Source organism: Cotesia typhae, unplaced genomic scaffold (genome assembly GCF_013202065.1).
Source record: "Cotesia typhae breed Kobodo isofemale line unplaced genomic scaffold, CoteBio_Ctyphae contig_48, whole genome shotgun sequence".
Lineage (NCBI taxonomy): Eukaryota > Metazoa > Arthropoda > Insecta > Hymenoptera > Braconidae > Cotesia > Cotesia typhae.
Genome location: NW_027423756.1, coordinates 10,245,664 through 10,257,301, shown reverse-complemented (window position 1 = coordinate 10,257,301; position 11,638 = coordinate 10,245,664). Strand labels below are relative to the sequence as shown.

At 28.3% G+C, this 11,638-nt stretch overlaps 3 protein-coding genes across 5 annotated transcripts; all 3 read left to right on the top strand.

Moving 5' to 3' along the window:
* The first annotated feature begins 620 nt into the window (after positions 1–620).
* LOC141529445 (integrin beta-nu) lies at positions 621–6,598 on the top strand. Of its 3 annotated transcripts, XM_074245967.1 has the most exons (11): positions 621–1,575; positions 1,771–2,267; positions 2,333–2,577; positions 2,672–2,957; positions 3,541–4,164; positions 4,329–4,488; positions 4,663–4,832; positions 5,049–5,221; positions 5,632–5,950; positions 6,084–6,175; positions 6,262–6,598. In XM_074245967.1, exons 2-11 carry the CDS (start codon positions 2,094–2,096, stop codon positions 6,404–6,406), a joined length of 2,388 nt encoding a protein of 795 aa, XP_074102068.1. In that variant the 5' UTR covers positions 621–1,575; positions 1,771–2,093; the 3' UTR covers positions 6,407–6,598. The 3 variants fall into 3 exon arrangements, with proteins under 3 accessions (XP_074102068.1, XP_074102069.1, XP_074102070.1); XM_074245968.1 differs by lacking the exon at positions 621–1,575 and having other exon boundaries at positions 1,746–2,267; XM_074245969.1 differs by lacking the exons at positions 621–1,575; positions 1,771–2,267 and having other exon boundaries at positions 2,503–2,597; positions 6,262–6,596.
* Positions 6,599–7,097: 499 nt separating this feature from the next.
* Positions 7,098–10,738, top strand: Muc (dihydrolipoamide S-acetyltransferase muc). Its single transcript, XM_074245975.1, has 6 exons — positions 7,098–7,568; positions 7,753–7,904; positions 8,129–8,505; positions 8,662–9,014; positions 9,078–9,377; positions 9,448–10,738. The coding sequence occupies exons 1-6, from the start codon at positions 7,444–7,446 to the stop codon at positions 9,575–9,577; spliced, it is 1,437 nt and encodes a 478-aa protein (XP_074102076.1). The 5' UTR covers positions 7,098–7,443; the 3' UTR covers positions 9,578–10,738.
* Ndufb2 (NADH dehydrogenase (ubiquinone) 1 beta subcomplex, 2, 8kDa) lies at positions 10,637–11,357 on the top strand. The gene is made up of 3 exons (XM_074245985.1): positions 10,637–10,827; positions 10,951–11,071; positions 11,173–11,357. Exons 1-3 carry the CDS (start codon positions 10,727–10,729, stop codon positions 11,245–11,247), a joined length of 297 nt encoding a protein of 98 aa, XP_074102086.1. The 5' UTR covers positions 10,637–10,726; the 3' UTR covers positions 11,248–11,357.
* Positions 11,358–11,638: the final 281 nt, after the last annotated feature.

Genomic DNA, 11,638 nt, shown 5'->3' with positions numbered 1-11,638 from the left:
ATAATTGTGAATTTAAAAATTTAATTATTATAAGTGCCGCTACTTGCCACTTGGTATTTAATGATACTGAATTGGTGATAATTTTTCCTTATAACTAATAATGTATAACATTATTTATTTATTTTTAAAATTCAATTTCATTAACTATTATTACTAGTACGATTATTTTAATGAGAAAATAATTATCTGCGAATGAAAATTATGCAGCGTTAGTATAAAAAAATAATTATCAGTGGCCTTTGGATTCTTGTTTCTCTAATTGGAATAATGTTTAGAAATAAAACAAATAAAAATTTACATTCACAACACTTAACAATAATTTATAAATATAAACAAATAATAAATAAAAAAAATAAAATATTTTCTACATCCGTTTGAAATCATGTGCTAATAGGTGAAAGCATGACATGTACAATAAAAATTTATAAGAAAATAAATCAATGTTTCTTGAAGATAGCAAAAAAAAATTTCATTCATTAAAATGAATTGATTTACTAATTACAGTTATTGTAATAATATTATATTATAATTATCAATGTACAGAAAACAAAAAGAATAAAAAATAGCGAAATTGCATGAAGAAATCTCAATGTAAAATGAAATTGCATCACTATTAACTGTCATATAATGTTGTAGTTATTAAATTAAATATTTCTCTGTAATGTAATAATATTGTACTATTATATTCTAAGCAGATGTTCTAATGCGTATTGTATATATGTATATAATATGTACACACACATGACAAATAGGCCAAGTGCCGCGAGATTACGTGTTGGCGTTAACGGCAATACCGATAGCGGCATCGTCAACGCAAATACGTGTTGTGTATCAACCCACTCGGTATCAGAGAATATCTGAGAATACACAGAATAGTGTGTAGGCAATACAAGTGGTTTTGGTTTACTATATTCTACAATACTCATACTCGCTTACTATTTTTAACATTATTACATATAATACATTGATTACAACCGTACAAAGTGCTTACATATATACATATATACATATATACATATATACATCCTTACTTTTAAAATTTTTTATGTATATTATTACACTAACTGTAATACAAGCAGTAATTTAATGCTCATCAAGGTGTGTAGGAGCGTGACGTATTTTAAAAAGGATAACACACTAAGAGAGTGACTGCCGCTTTTGTTGGGAAAAACTACCAGACGATACTTCTCTCGTGATCTATCATACCGCTCATTGCTTTTATTCCAGCATAGTCTCTGCAGCATGTTACACTGCAATTTAATTACAAAAACCATTCATTTAAATTAATAAAGTGAATTTAAATTTTTTATTTTAAAAAAGCTTCAATAAAAAAATTTTTAAATTTTTAAATTTTTAAGTAACCCGCGAGTGATGTCAGCGCGAAGACTATGCATTATAAATTATTTGTTTATTATTATTTAAATTTCAAAGTGAAATTAGTGTGTTAGTAATACATGACATCTATAAGTTTTTTCTTCACTCGATTACTTCATCGTCGTCCGGTTATTGTATAAAAAAAAATCAATGTTAAACTGTGTTGTAATATTATGAGCATTGATGAAGAAGTTATTAGTGGTATTACTAATTTTAATATGACATTAAATTTAGCTGTCACTTGACAATTTTAAAAATTTTCTTTAACAAATAAATTACAGCAAAAAAAATTTTTAATAAATTAAAAATGCAATTCTTAAAAAATAACTTTTTTTTTTGTTAAAAAAAATTAAAAAATTGTCAAGTGACAGCTAAATTAAATGTCATAATTTTAAGTGATAGTTTTCATTAATGTGTGATCAAAGAAAATTATTATTATTATCTTTTATTGATAAGTGATACTGATAGTTTGTAAATATGTTACATCACTGATTACTATCAGTTCAAGATAATCAGATAAGATTGTTACGATGATAAACACCTGTGTTCATTTAAACTTTTAATTATTGTTATTATTATAAAATCTAAATTATAACTTTAAAAGGTCAAAGGAAAGAAGAAACATAAAATGATATCGATTGGGGGTAATAAAAAATAATAATGGTCATTAAAAATAAATTAAATAGTGTTTTAATGAGAAAGTGAGACTAAGGCGTGTCATGGAGGTCAAAAGTCAAATAATCTCGTTGTTATTGATAGTAATTAACAATAATTATCGAGCGATAAATGCTGCCGGTTTTCCTGAAGAATCGTTGCTCTATCGTTGCGCGATACAAACATCCTGCAAGACATGCCTTGAAAGTAGTTCTTCCTGTGCGTGGTGTAGCGAATGGGTTTGTAGCGGATTTACTTTTTTTTTTTTTTTTTTTTTTTTAATAATAAAAATAATTGTTTATAGTCATATTCAAATTCTACTGTCGGCAAATTAAGATGCAGCAGCGCGGAACGTTTGGAAGCATTTGGCTGCCCAAAAAATGCAATTCATCATGCATCAATGGGATCTGTTAATTCAATAAAAGATGATGATTTTCAAGATGTGGTTGTACCTGACCAAGTACCAATTCAATTGAGACCACAGAGATTACACATAAAATTACGCCCACATAACACAGAATCTGTTTATCTTAAATACAGGCCTGCAAAGTATATTTTTAGACTACTCGGTTATTTATGTTTTATTTTAGATTAAAAAGAGTTCGATCTAAATAAATTTATTTATGTTTTAATATCAATTCAGAAACTATCCGCTGGATTTATATTATTTAATGGACTTGACGTGGTCGATGAACGACGATAAAGACACGTTGGTGAGTCTTGGGTGGAAAATGGCTCATACTCTAGGTACCTACACTAGTAATTTCCGTTTAGGATTCGGAAGTTACGCTGATAAGCCATTGATGCCGTATGTATTCCCGGGTCATGAAGATAATCCGTGTAAAGGTGAACACAAAGTTTGCGCTCCAGTTTATTCATTCAAACATCACATGCCGCTTAGTGAAGATGTGCTTCGTTTTATTCAACAGGTTGGCTGAAAATTAAATAGCAATCAATTGAAATAATTAATTTATGTTAAAATATATTTTTAATTTATATTAAATTAACTATTTTAAAGAAATTTTTTTTTACATTGTGTGACACTTAAAAAAGTGTTCAAAAAAGTAATCATTAAAATTTATTGTTTTTTATCTTCATTAAAAATTAATATTTAACTAGTAACTTTGCAGTCACTTGCCGTGACTTGTGAGCTATATTGACGTTTTTAAAGATATAAGCTTTCATTTGAGTACCCACATGCATTTTGATATATTTTTCATATATATACATATATATAATATATATAAATATATGAAAAATTGATGTGGGTACTCAAATGAAAGCTCTCGATGAGTGTAACATCGGGATGAGCTTAAATCTTTAAAAATGTCAATAGCTCACGAGATTTTACTTATTTTGCTTATTCTCTTAATAATCTAGATTATTTTAAAATTAAAAATTAGAAATAAATTTTTATAAAATTCATCAAGTAAAAGTATATTTAAAAATAGATGATTTAATATGGAATGACCTAAATAAAATATGTTATTATGATGATGAATAATTTAATAGGTGAACTCTAGTCATGTAACGGGAAACGTAGACAATCTGGAAGGTGGCTTAGATGGTGTTGTACAAGCCATAGTGTGCAATGAACAGGTAGGATGGGTACGACAGGCGCGAAAATTGATGTTAATTGCCACTGATGGATTGATGCACTTTGCTGGCGAGGGTAAACTCGGCGGAGTAGTTAATCGGAACGATTTCTCATGTCATCTTAATTCTAACGGTGAATATACAAAGTCCAAGATATTCGATTATCCCTCGTTGGCTGAAATTTCGCGTCTTCTAAAGCAGCGGAAGGTTAATTTAATCTTCGCCGTCGCAGAGGATCGAAGATTTGAGTACGAGCAAATTGCGGTTCTGCTGGAAGAAAAAGCCCGCGTAGCCACTTTGGCTGCCAATAGCTCCAATATTTTAGAAATTATAAAGCAATCTTATCGTGACATTGTTACGAAAGTTGTTTTGCGTGATAATTCAACCGATTTAATTGACGTTAAGTATTACTCAAAATGTGGGAATTCCGATAAACCGGAAATTATGACATCCGAGTGTAGTGGGATACAAGAAGGTCAAGTTTATGATTTTAAAATAGAGTTATCTTTAGCTGATTGTCCAACCAATGAAAGTCTTTGGGTAAGATTTTATTTCTTCTTTCTTATATCTTCTAATGCAATTTTAAAAATAATTTTTTTGTTAAATAAAATTAAAAAATTGTCAAGTAACTGCTAATTTTAATGGCATTTTTTTTTTTAATTATAAATTATTTATTAAATTAATTAATTATAATTTTTTTTTAGAAACAAACTATAATAATAGATGATGCACTTGCATCAGAAGCTTCGAAAACATTGATAGAAGTTGAATTGCAATGTGGATGTGATTGTGAAAAAACATCACCACAGTGTAATAATGGGATTGATGAATGCGGAATTTGTAAATGTCATAATGGATGGTCTGGTTTGTAAATTAGTTTAAATAAAACTGATAATTTATAATAATTAAATTAAAAAAATGTATAAAAAAATAATTATGATTTTTATTAATTCAAAAACTGTTTAAAGTCTGTCGGTATTAATTTTTTTTTAATCTATTACTTGATTTTTAAATGATTAATTTAATTAATATTTATAGGAGACACGTGTGACTGTGATGAGAGTAGATGGACATTAAACCGCTTACAGTGTATAAAACCCGGTGATTTAAATGAAGTTTGCTCAAACCGCGGTGAATGTACTTGTGGTTCATGTAACTGTGATCCAGGATATAATGGGAAGTACTGTGAGTGCTCACCTTGCGATAAGGTAATTCAAAAAAAAAATATTTTGCAAATTCACTGGAGATATAATTATCGTCTTATTTATATTATGCTGAATAAATATTAAATGTTATGTGCGAAAGAGTACATCGAGATGATAATGATGAGAAGAAATTTAATAATTTATCTGTCTTTAGTAAACATGAATATATTTTATTAAAGTTTTTTTTTTTTTTTTGCTAAACCTAGATTTTATTTGCAGACTAATGGAATCGAGTGTGGTGGAAGAGGAAGGTGTGACTGCGGTGTTTGCACTTGTTTAGATGGATGGGAAGGAGATGTATGTGAATGCCCGACAGGCAATGAACTTTGCATAGCACCTGGAAGTAATGATGTTTGTGCTAATCACGGATTTTGTGATTGTGGACAATGTCGGTCAGTTTTATGTCGTTTTTCATCAATTTTCAATATTAATTATAAATAAGTAATGATATTGAAGTTAACTGATAAATATCAATTTTGTTTAATTTTGTAATTAATTAATTACAGTAAAAAAATGCTTCTAAAAATTTATGAAAATTAAAGTAGCAGATTTTTGATCATTTTAAAAATTTTTTTAAGACATAAATTTTCGCAAAAAAAAATTAGAACAAAAAATGACGTGAAGAAATTTAACAAAATAGAAAATGCAATTTAATGTCATAAAAATTTCCACCAATAATTTTTTTTAATTTTCAAGTGTGGAATTAAAAAAAATTTTTTTTTATAATAATTTTATTACGATAAAAATTTTTAATTTCTGCCAACTTTAGTACCATAAATAAGTACTAAATGATTCTGTTTAGATGTAATGTAACTGCGCCAGGAGATGGTTTATTATACCGTGGAACTTATTGCGAATCATCAGCTAGCATTGGAGGAAGTGGTCTTTGTATTTTGTACGAGTCGTGCGTCAACGTGACAGTTGAAACGCCAGAAAAGACGGATGAATACTGTCATAGGAACGGTACTTCTAAATACGAAATAGAAAGAGTTCACGAAGTTGATACTTCCAGCGACCATTATTGTATTGTTAGAACTGTTCGGGATTCTACTATTTGTACTATTCCGTACGTTTACAAATTCACGGAAGACAACAGAGTTCTTCTTATTATCGGCGATAAGGTAATTAAATTTTATACTAGAAAAGAAAAAAAAAACAATTTATAAATTAGAGAAAAATTATTTAGATCATAAAAAAATTTTTTATTTGATTAAATTAAGTTAAAATAATTTATTGAATATATTCTTCTAACAGTTTTGTCAAACTCCATTGCCAGCAGCTGTATTTCCTGGAGTGGTGTTTTTTGCAGTTGTCGTGATGGGAATAATCGCCTTGATAATTTGGAAGTAAGAATTTTTTTAACATAATAATATTGTTACGCAATAAGTATTAATTTTTAATAACTTGGTTGTTATTTAATATTTTTTTTTAGATGCTGGACCGCAATAAAAGACAAAAGAGAATACGCTAAGTTTGAACTCGAACGTCAAAAGACAGTTTATGCATTAACACAAAATCCTATTTACCGGCCTGCAACTACTGAATTTAGAGTTCCTGATTCTTATAAAGAAGATTAGGAATAATTAATTAATATATATCTAAAATCCAAAGCACTTAATTTTATTTTATTAATAAGTAGATATTTTTTTGTTAAAAAACTTTAGTTGCAAAACTGAAAAATGTACATGAAAATGTAACTGAAGTGAAATTAAAAAAAAAGCAAAAGAAGAAATATTTTATAAGCGATTTTTCCGGTTTTTCTTACATTTTTTTTTTTTTTTAATTTTTATAACAATTAAATTATTATGAAAAAATTTATTTAAAAAAAATTCCACATGTAAAAATAAATTTCAAGTGCGAATTTATTAAAACATTTTTTAAAAAAAAAATTTCAGCAACTAAATTATTAAAAAAAAATTTAATTAAAAAATTTTACATGTGAAAATTAATAAAAATTACAAGTAAAAATTTTTAGAAGCATTTTTTACAAAAAAAAACAGTAAGTGCAATTTTTAAAAAGAATCCAATTGTTTTAATTTAATTATTGAAAAACAAATAAAAAAAAAAAAAATTAAACTCTAGTATCATCATTTTCAGAGCATGTTCAAATACTATCACAACATTATTAGATAATAAATAAAAAGAATCTATTATATCACTCGCATTACATCATATGTTCCAGAACTACGAAGCAACACCATCTGTTGATCGGCTAGTCCAAGCTAGATGTCAAAAATAATAGTCGAAAATCGTCGTAACCCCATCACACACAAGACACAGACACAAGTCTCTTGGGTACGTTTGGATTTTTTTAATCAGTAAAAAAATTAACGGAATTGTAAATATTGTGTAAGATATAACACCTATTGAGCATATCAATATCATCATTAATAAATAGTGATAATCATTTGATTATCACGTGACCTTGTGGACGACCTCTGACTTGAAATTGTCCCAACGTGTAGTTGATTGTTAATCACAATCATCACCGAATAATTGTCTCAATTAATATAAATCTCACTGTTAATATTAAACAGTGGGGTCTTGTGATAATTTACAATTAATTTTATTTAAAAACACTGAGATAATAAATTTAATAAAATAAAATTTTAAAATGTTGCTACGAACGACTGCTCAGCTCCGTAATGATTTGGCTCGTGTCACCCTACGTAATTCTATTCGTACAAATGTCGTCAGATGTTTAACCACACGATGTCTTCACAGAAGATCACTCCAAAGGTATTATTATTATTATTATTATTATTATTATTATTATTATTATCGAGATAAGTCAATTATTTTGACGGCTTTTGTTTCAATCAATAATTCAATAATTCATACTTAGTTAGTAACATATTAGGTTAAACTTAAATTAGATTGACATTAATTTATCATTAATTATTATTATATTGATTTAATTTAGGTATCAAGGATCAGGAGGAAAATTTTCAGTTGAACCATGGAGACAACAATATAGATACTATGCTGATTATCCAGATCATATTAAAGTAGCCCTGCCTGCATTATCGCCAACAATGGAAACAGGAACTATTATTAGTTGGCAAAAAAAAGAAGGTAGTAATTATTTATTTAAATAATTGTAAGCACACTTTTTATTTTATTTTATTTTATTCGTTCGATTGCCGTAAAATTGTCGGTACCAGGCGTTTTGATCCTCCAAAAAAATATCCCCGAGATTAATAAATTATAGATTAATAAAATACTTACTTCGAATTAAATAAATTAAATAGAATTTATCAAAGATAAATATCTAATGATTAACCCGATGTTTATTCCAGGTGACAAATTAAACGAGGGTGATCTGTTAGCTGAAATAGAAACTGACAAAGCAACCATGGGCTTTGAGACACCAGAAGAAGGTTATTTAGCAAAAATAATCCAACCCGCAGGAGCTAAGAACATTGGAATCGGTTCTCTTGTGTGTATAATTGTCTCTGAAGAGGGAAGTGTAGCAGCATTTAAAGATTTCAAAGATGACGGATCGGCAACTCCAGCTCCTAAGGCTGCTCCTGCAGCTGCAGCACCTCCACCACCAAAAGCTGCACCTAAAGCAGCCGCACCACCACCTCCGTCAATTCCTACTACTGCTGGAGACAGAGTCTTTGCAAGTCCTTTTGCCAAGAGATTGGCTGCCGAACGAGGATTGAGTTTACAGGTATTTTTATTTTTTAAATATTTTTCTGTGTATTATTTTTAATAAAATTAATTTAGCAGATATTTGATAATTTTAAAAATTTTTGTAACAAATAAATTTTAATGTCATGTACATTTTATCAATGTACGTGTATCATTGATTGTTAATTACTTTTAGGGATTAAGAGGCACAGGATTGTTTGGGTCAATAACAGCTAAAGATTTAGAAGGAGCAGGGCCTGCAATGTCTGCTGGTACAGCTCACGCCGGTGGTATGGACATTCCAGTATCGAATGTCCGGGGTGTAATTGCCAAACGTTTACTTGAAAGTAAACAAACAATTCCTCATTATTACCTGACAATTGACGTAAAGATGGACGCTGCTCTAAAAATGCGCGAACAATTCAATCGTATGATGGAAAAAGAAAATGTCAGGATTAGTGTTAATGATATCATTATTAAAGCTATGGCTATGGCTTGTAAAAAAGTACCTGAAGGTAACAGTGCTTGGCTTGGAAATGTCATCCGACAGTAAGTATTTATTTATAGAAAATTTTTATACTCTGATGGTGAAATTAATAATTTATTTATTAGGTACGACAATGTAGACGTAAGTGTAGCTGTCAGTACAGAATCAGGCTTAATAACTCCAATAGTATTTGGTGCTGATTGGAAAGGTATAGCACAAATAAGTAAAGATGTTAAAGCTCTTGCTGCCAAAGCGAGAGAAGGTAAACTCCAGCCACAAGAATTCCAAGGTGGTACGATAACGGTGTCTAATTTAGGAATGTTTGGTATTAAACAATTTTCGGCGATTGTTAATCCACCGCAGTCGATTATTCTCGCAATAGGAACCACTGAAAGCAGACTTATACCTGCTGACAATGAAAGAGGGTAAATTATTATTATTATTTTTATTCTTATTATTACAAGAGTGATTAATATTAAATATTTTATTCTCTAGTTACAACTCTGCACAATATATGTCAGTGACTGCAAGTTGTGATCACAGAACAGTCGACGGTGCTGTTGGTGCCCAATGGCTCTCAGCGTTCAGAAGTCTCATGGAAAATCCAATGACCATGTTATTGTAATAGCCATAATGATTATTGATAATTAAAACTTAAAAAAAAAAAAAATAGTTGAAGCACACATGAGGATAAGCTACTACCAAGTATTCTCAAGTACAGGATGATACTCACTTTGGGAAAGATTTTATTTAAAAAAAGAAAATTTTCGATACGTCCTTTTTTAATTCATTTATTGTCGTATTGATATGACGTTATTTTTGAAGCGGTATCGTCTTCAGTACAGATTAGTTCAAATTTTAGGAATGGAAACAGATAAAGTTCACAGAGTGGATTAATCAAATTTATTATTATAATTATTATTATTATTATTATTTTTTTTTTTTTTTAGTGTGTAAAATATTGAAATGACTTTATTGCAAAGTCTGTTATATGACTCTATCGACAAACATTATTTATATAGATCGTTATTGCTACTGTCATTTAATTAAAGGTTCTCAAATGATATATTCATTGGTTCGCCTTTGTGTACATACATTTTCGCTGAAAAATATATATTATAAATTATTAAAAACAGTATACAAATATCATATGTGACTAAAGCCATCAAAATATCAGATCATGTAAAAACAAAAACAAAACAAATTACAATTAGTTAAAAATATTTATTTCTAAATTTTTTTGGAATAATTTATTTCTTAAAAAAATTCTAAAAATTATCATATATCTGCTATTTTAATGACATTAAATTTAGCTGTCACTTTACAGTTTTTTTTTATTTTTTTAATAAATAAATGATGGCAAAAAAAATTATAAAAAAATGGACTCGTAGAAATTTTAATAAATTAAAAATGCAATTTATTTAAAATAATTTTTTATAACAAATTTTTTTGTTATAGAAAATTAAAAAATTGTCAAGTGACAGCTAAGTTGAATGTTATGCTATTTCAATTTTTATTATTATTATTATTCATTTTTTATTTAAAAATAAATCAGTGTTAGTTATCAAGATTTACTTTCTAAAAAAAATAAATTAAATATACGCGGTAAAAATTTTACTTGTGGCGCCCTCTGATGAAATAATAATAAGCTATAAGCTAAAATAATAAATAATAAAAAATATCGGAGCTACATATGTACATACTGTGCTGGTCGGGAGCACAGATACTGTCTAATTATTTTGTTGTTAAATAATAAATAAATAACTAATAAAAAATGATTATCTCACGGGGTGTTAGGTTATTAAAAAATTTATCATCTGTATCAAAACAGCGTACCCCGATAAATAAAATGCAAGTTAGAAACTCTGGTGGCGAGTAAGTACTAATTATATAACGTAATTTATTTACACATGACAGGTTAATAACCATCGACTTAACATTATATTTATTATACCAACATGAATACTTTCTGAATAACTGAATAAATAATTTCAATAGGTGTTTTTATCGCGATGTGCCAGACCCGTCAAAACTTGAAGTATATGCCACTCATACTCTTGGTGGAATAATGTGGTGGTGGATTCTGTGGCACTTCTGGCACGATTGGGGACACATTGTCGTAAGTAAAATTTCAAATAAATTTTTTAATCTTTATTACGTTTAAATAAAATATTTAAAGACACTATAATGTAATAAAAATATTTAAAATGTCATTGACAGGGTGAGTTTCCTTATCCAGAGTCATCAGAATGGACCGACCAAGAACTGGGAATTCCACCGGATGATTATGATTGAGAATAATCGCTTTACTGTTTATAATTATTTAATAGATTGCTGTATTTAGAACTATAAATATACTGTACGAAGAATAACTACATCAATAATAACAGTAATTATAATAATAACATTGATATTGGATCACAAGTTTTATCTTCAGTCAATACAAAAGTGTTCATTTTGTTTAAAAAATTTTTTTGCTCTCTTTACAATTGTCACTCCATTCAACCATACCTTATCAGAAGATATAACTATATATTACCGATATAAACATATCTTTCCGCGTTTTAATTAAACAATAATAAGCATTAATCATTATCAATGTGACCCATCAAACCGTAATGCTTATCACTTCCCAATAATCTTTTATTAAAATATCTGTACAATTCACATGAAAATTTATATATTT

Coding starts and splice junctions, on each gene's coding strand:
- Muc (XM_074245975.1), top strand. CDS start 7,444: ATGTTGCTACGAACGACTGCTCAGCTCCGTAATGATTTGGCTCGTGTC. Junction 7,569..7,752: donor CACAGAAGATCACTCCAAAG/GTATTATTATTA, acceptor GATTTAATTTAG/GTATCAAGGATCAGGAGGAA. Junction 8,506..8,661: donor AACGAGGATTGAGTTTACAG/GTATTTTTATTT, acceptor AATTACTTTTAG/GGATTAAGAGGCACAGGATT.
- LOC141529445 (XM_074245967.1), top strand. CDS start 2,094: ATGGAGGTCAAAAGTCAAATAATCTCGTTGTTATTGATAGTAATTAAC. Junction 2,268..2,332: donor GTGCGTGGTGTAGCGAATGG/GTTTGTAGCGGA, acceptor AATTGTTTATAG/TCATATTCAAATTCTACTGT. Junction 2,958..3,540: donor TGCTTCGTTTTATTCAACAG/GTTGGCTGAAAA, acceptor ATAATTTAATAG/GTGAACTCTAGTCATGTAAC.
- Ndufb2 (XM_074245985.1), top strand. CDS start 10,727: ATGATTATCTCACGGGGTGTTAGGTTATTAAAAAATTTATCATCTGTA. Junction 10,828..10,950: donor GTTAGAAACTCTGGTGGCGA/GTAAGTACTAAT, acceptor TAATTTCAATAG/GTGTTTTTATCGCGATGTGC. Junction 11,072..11,172: donor ACGATTGGGGACACATTGTC/GTAAGTAAAATT, acceptor TGTCATTGACAG/GGTGAGTTTCCTTATCCAGA.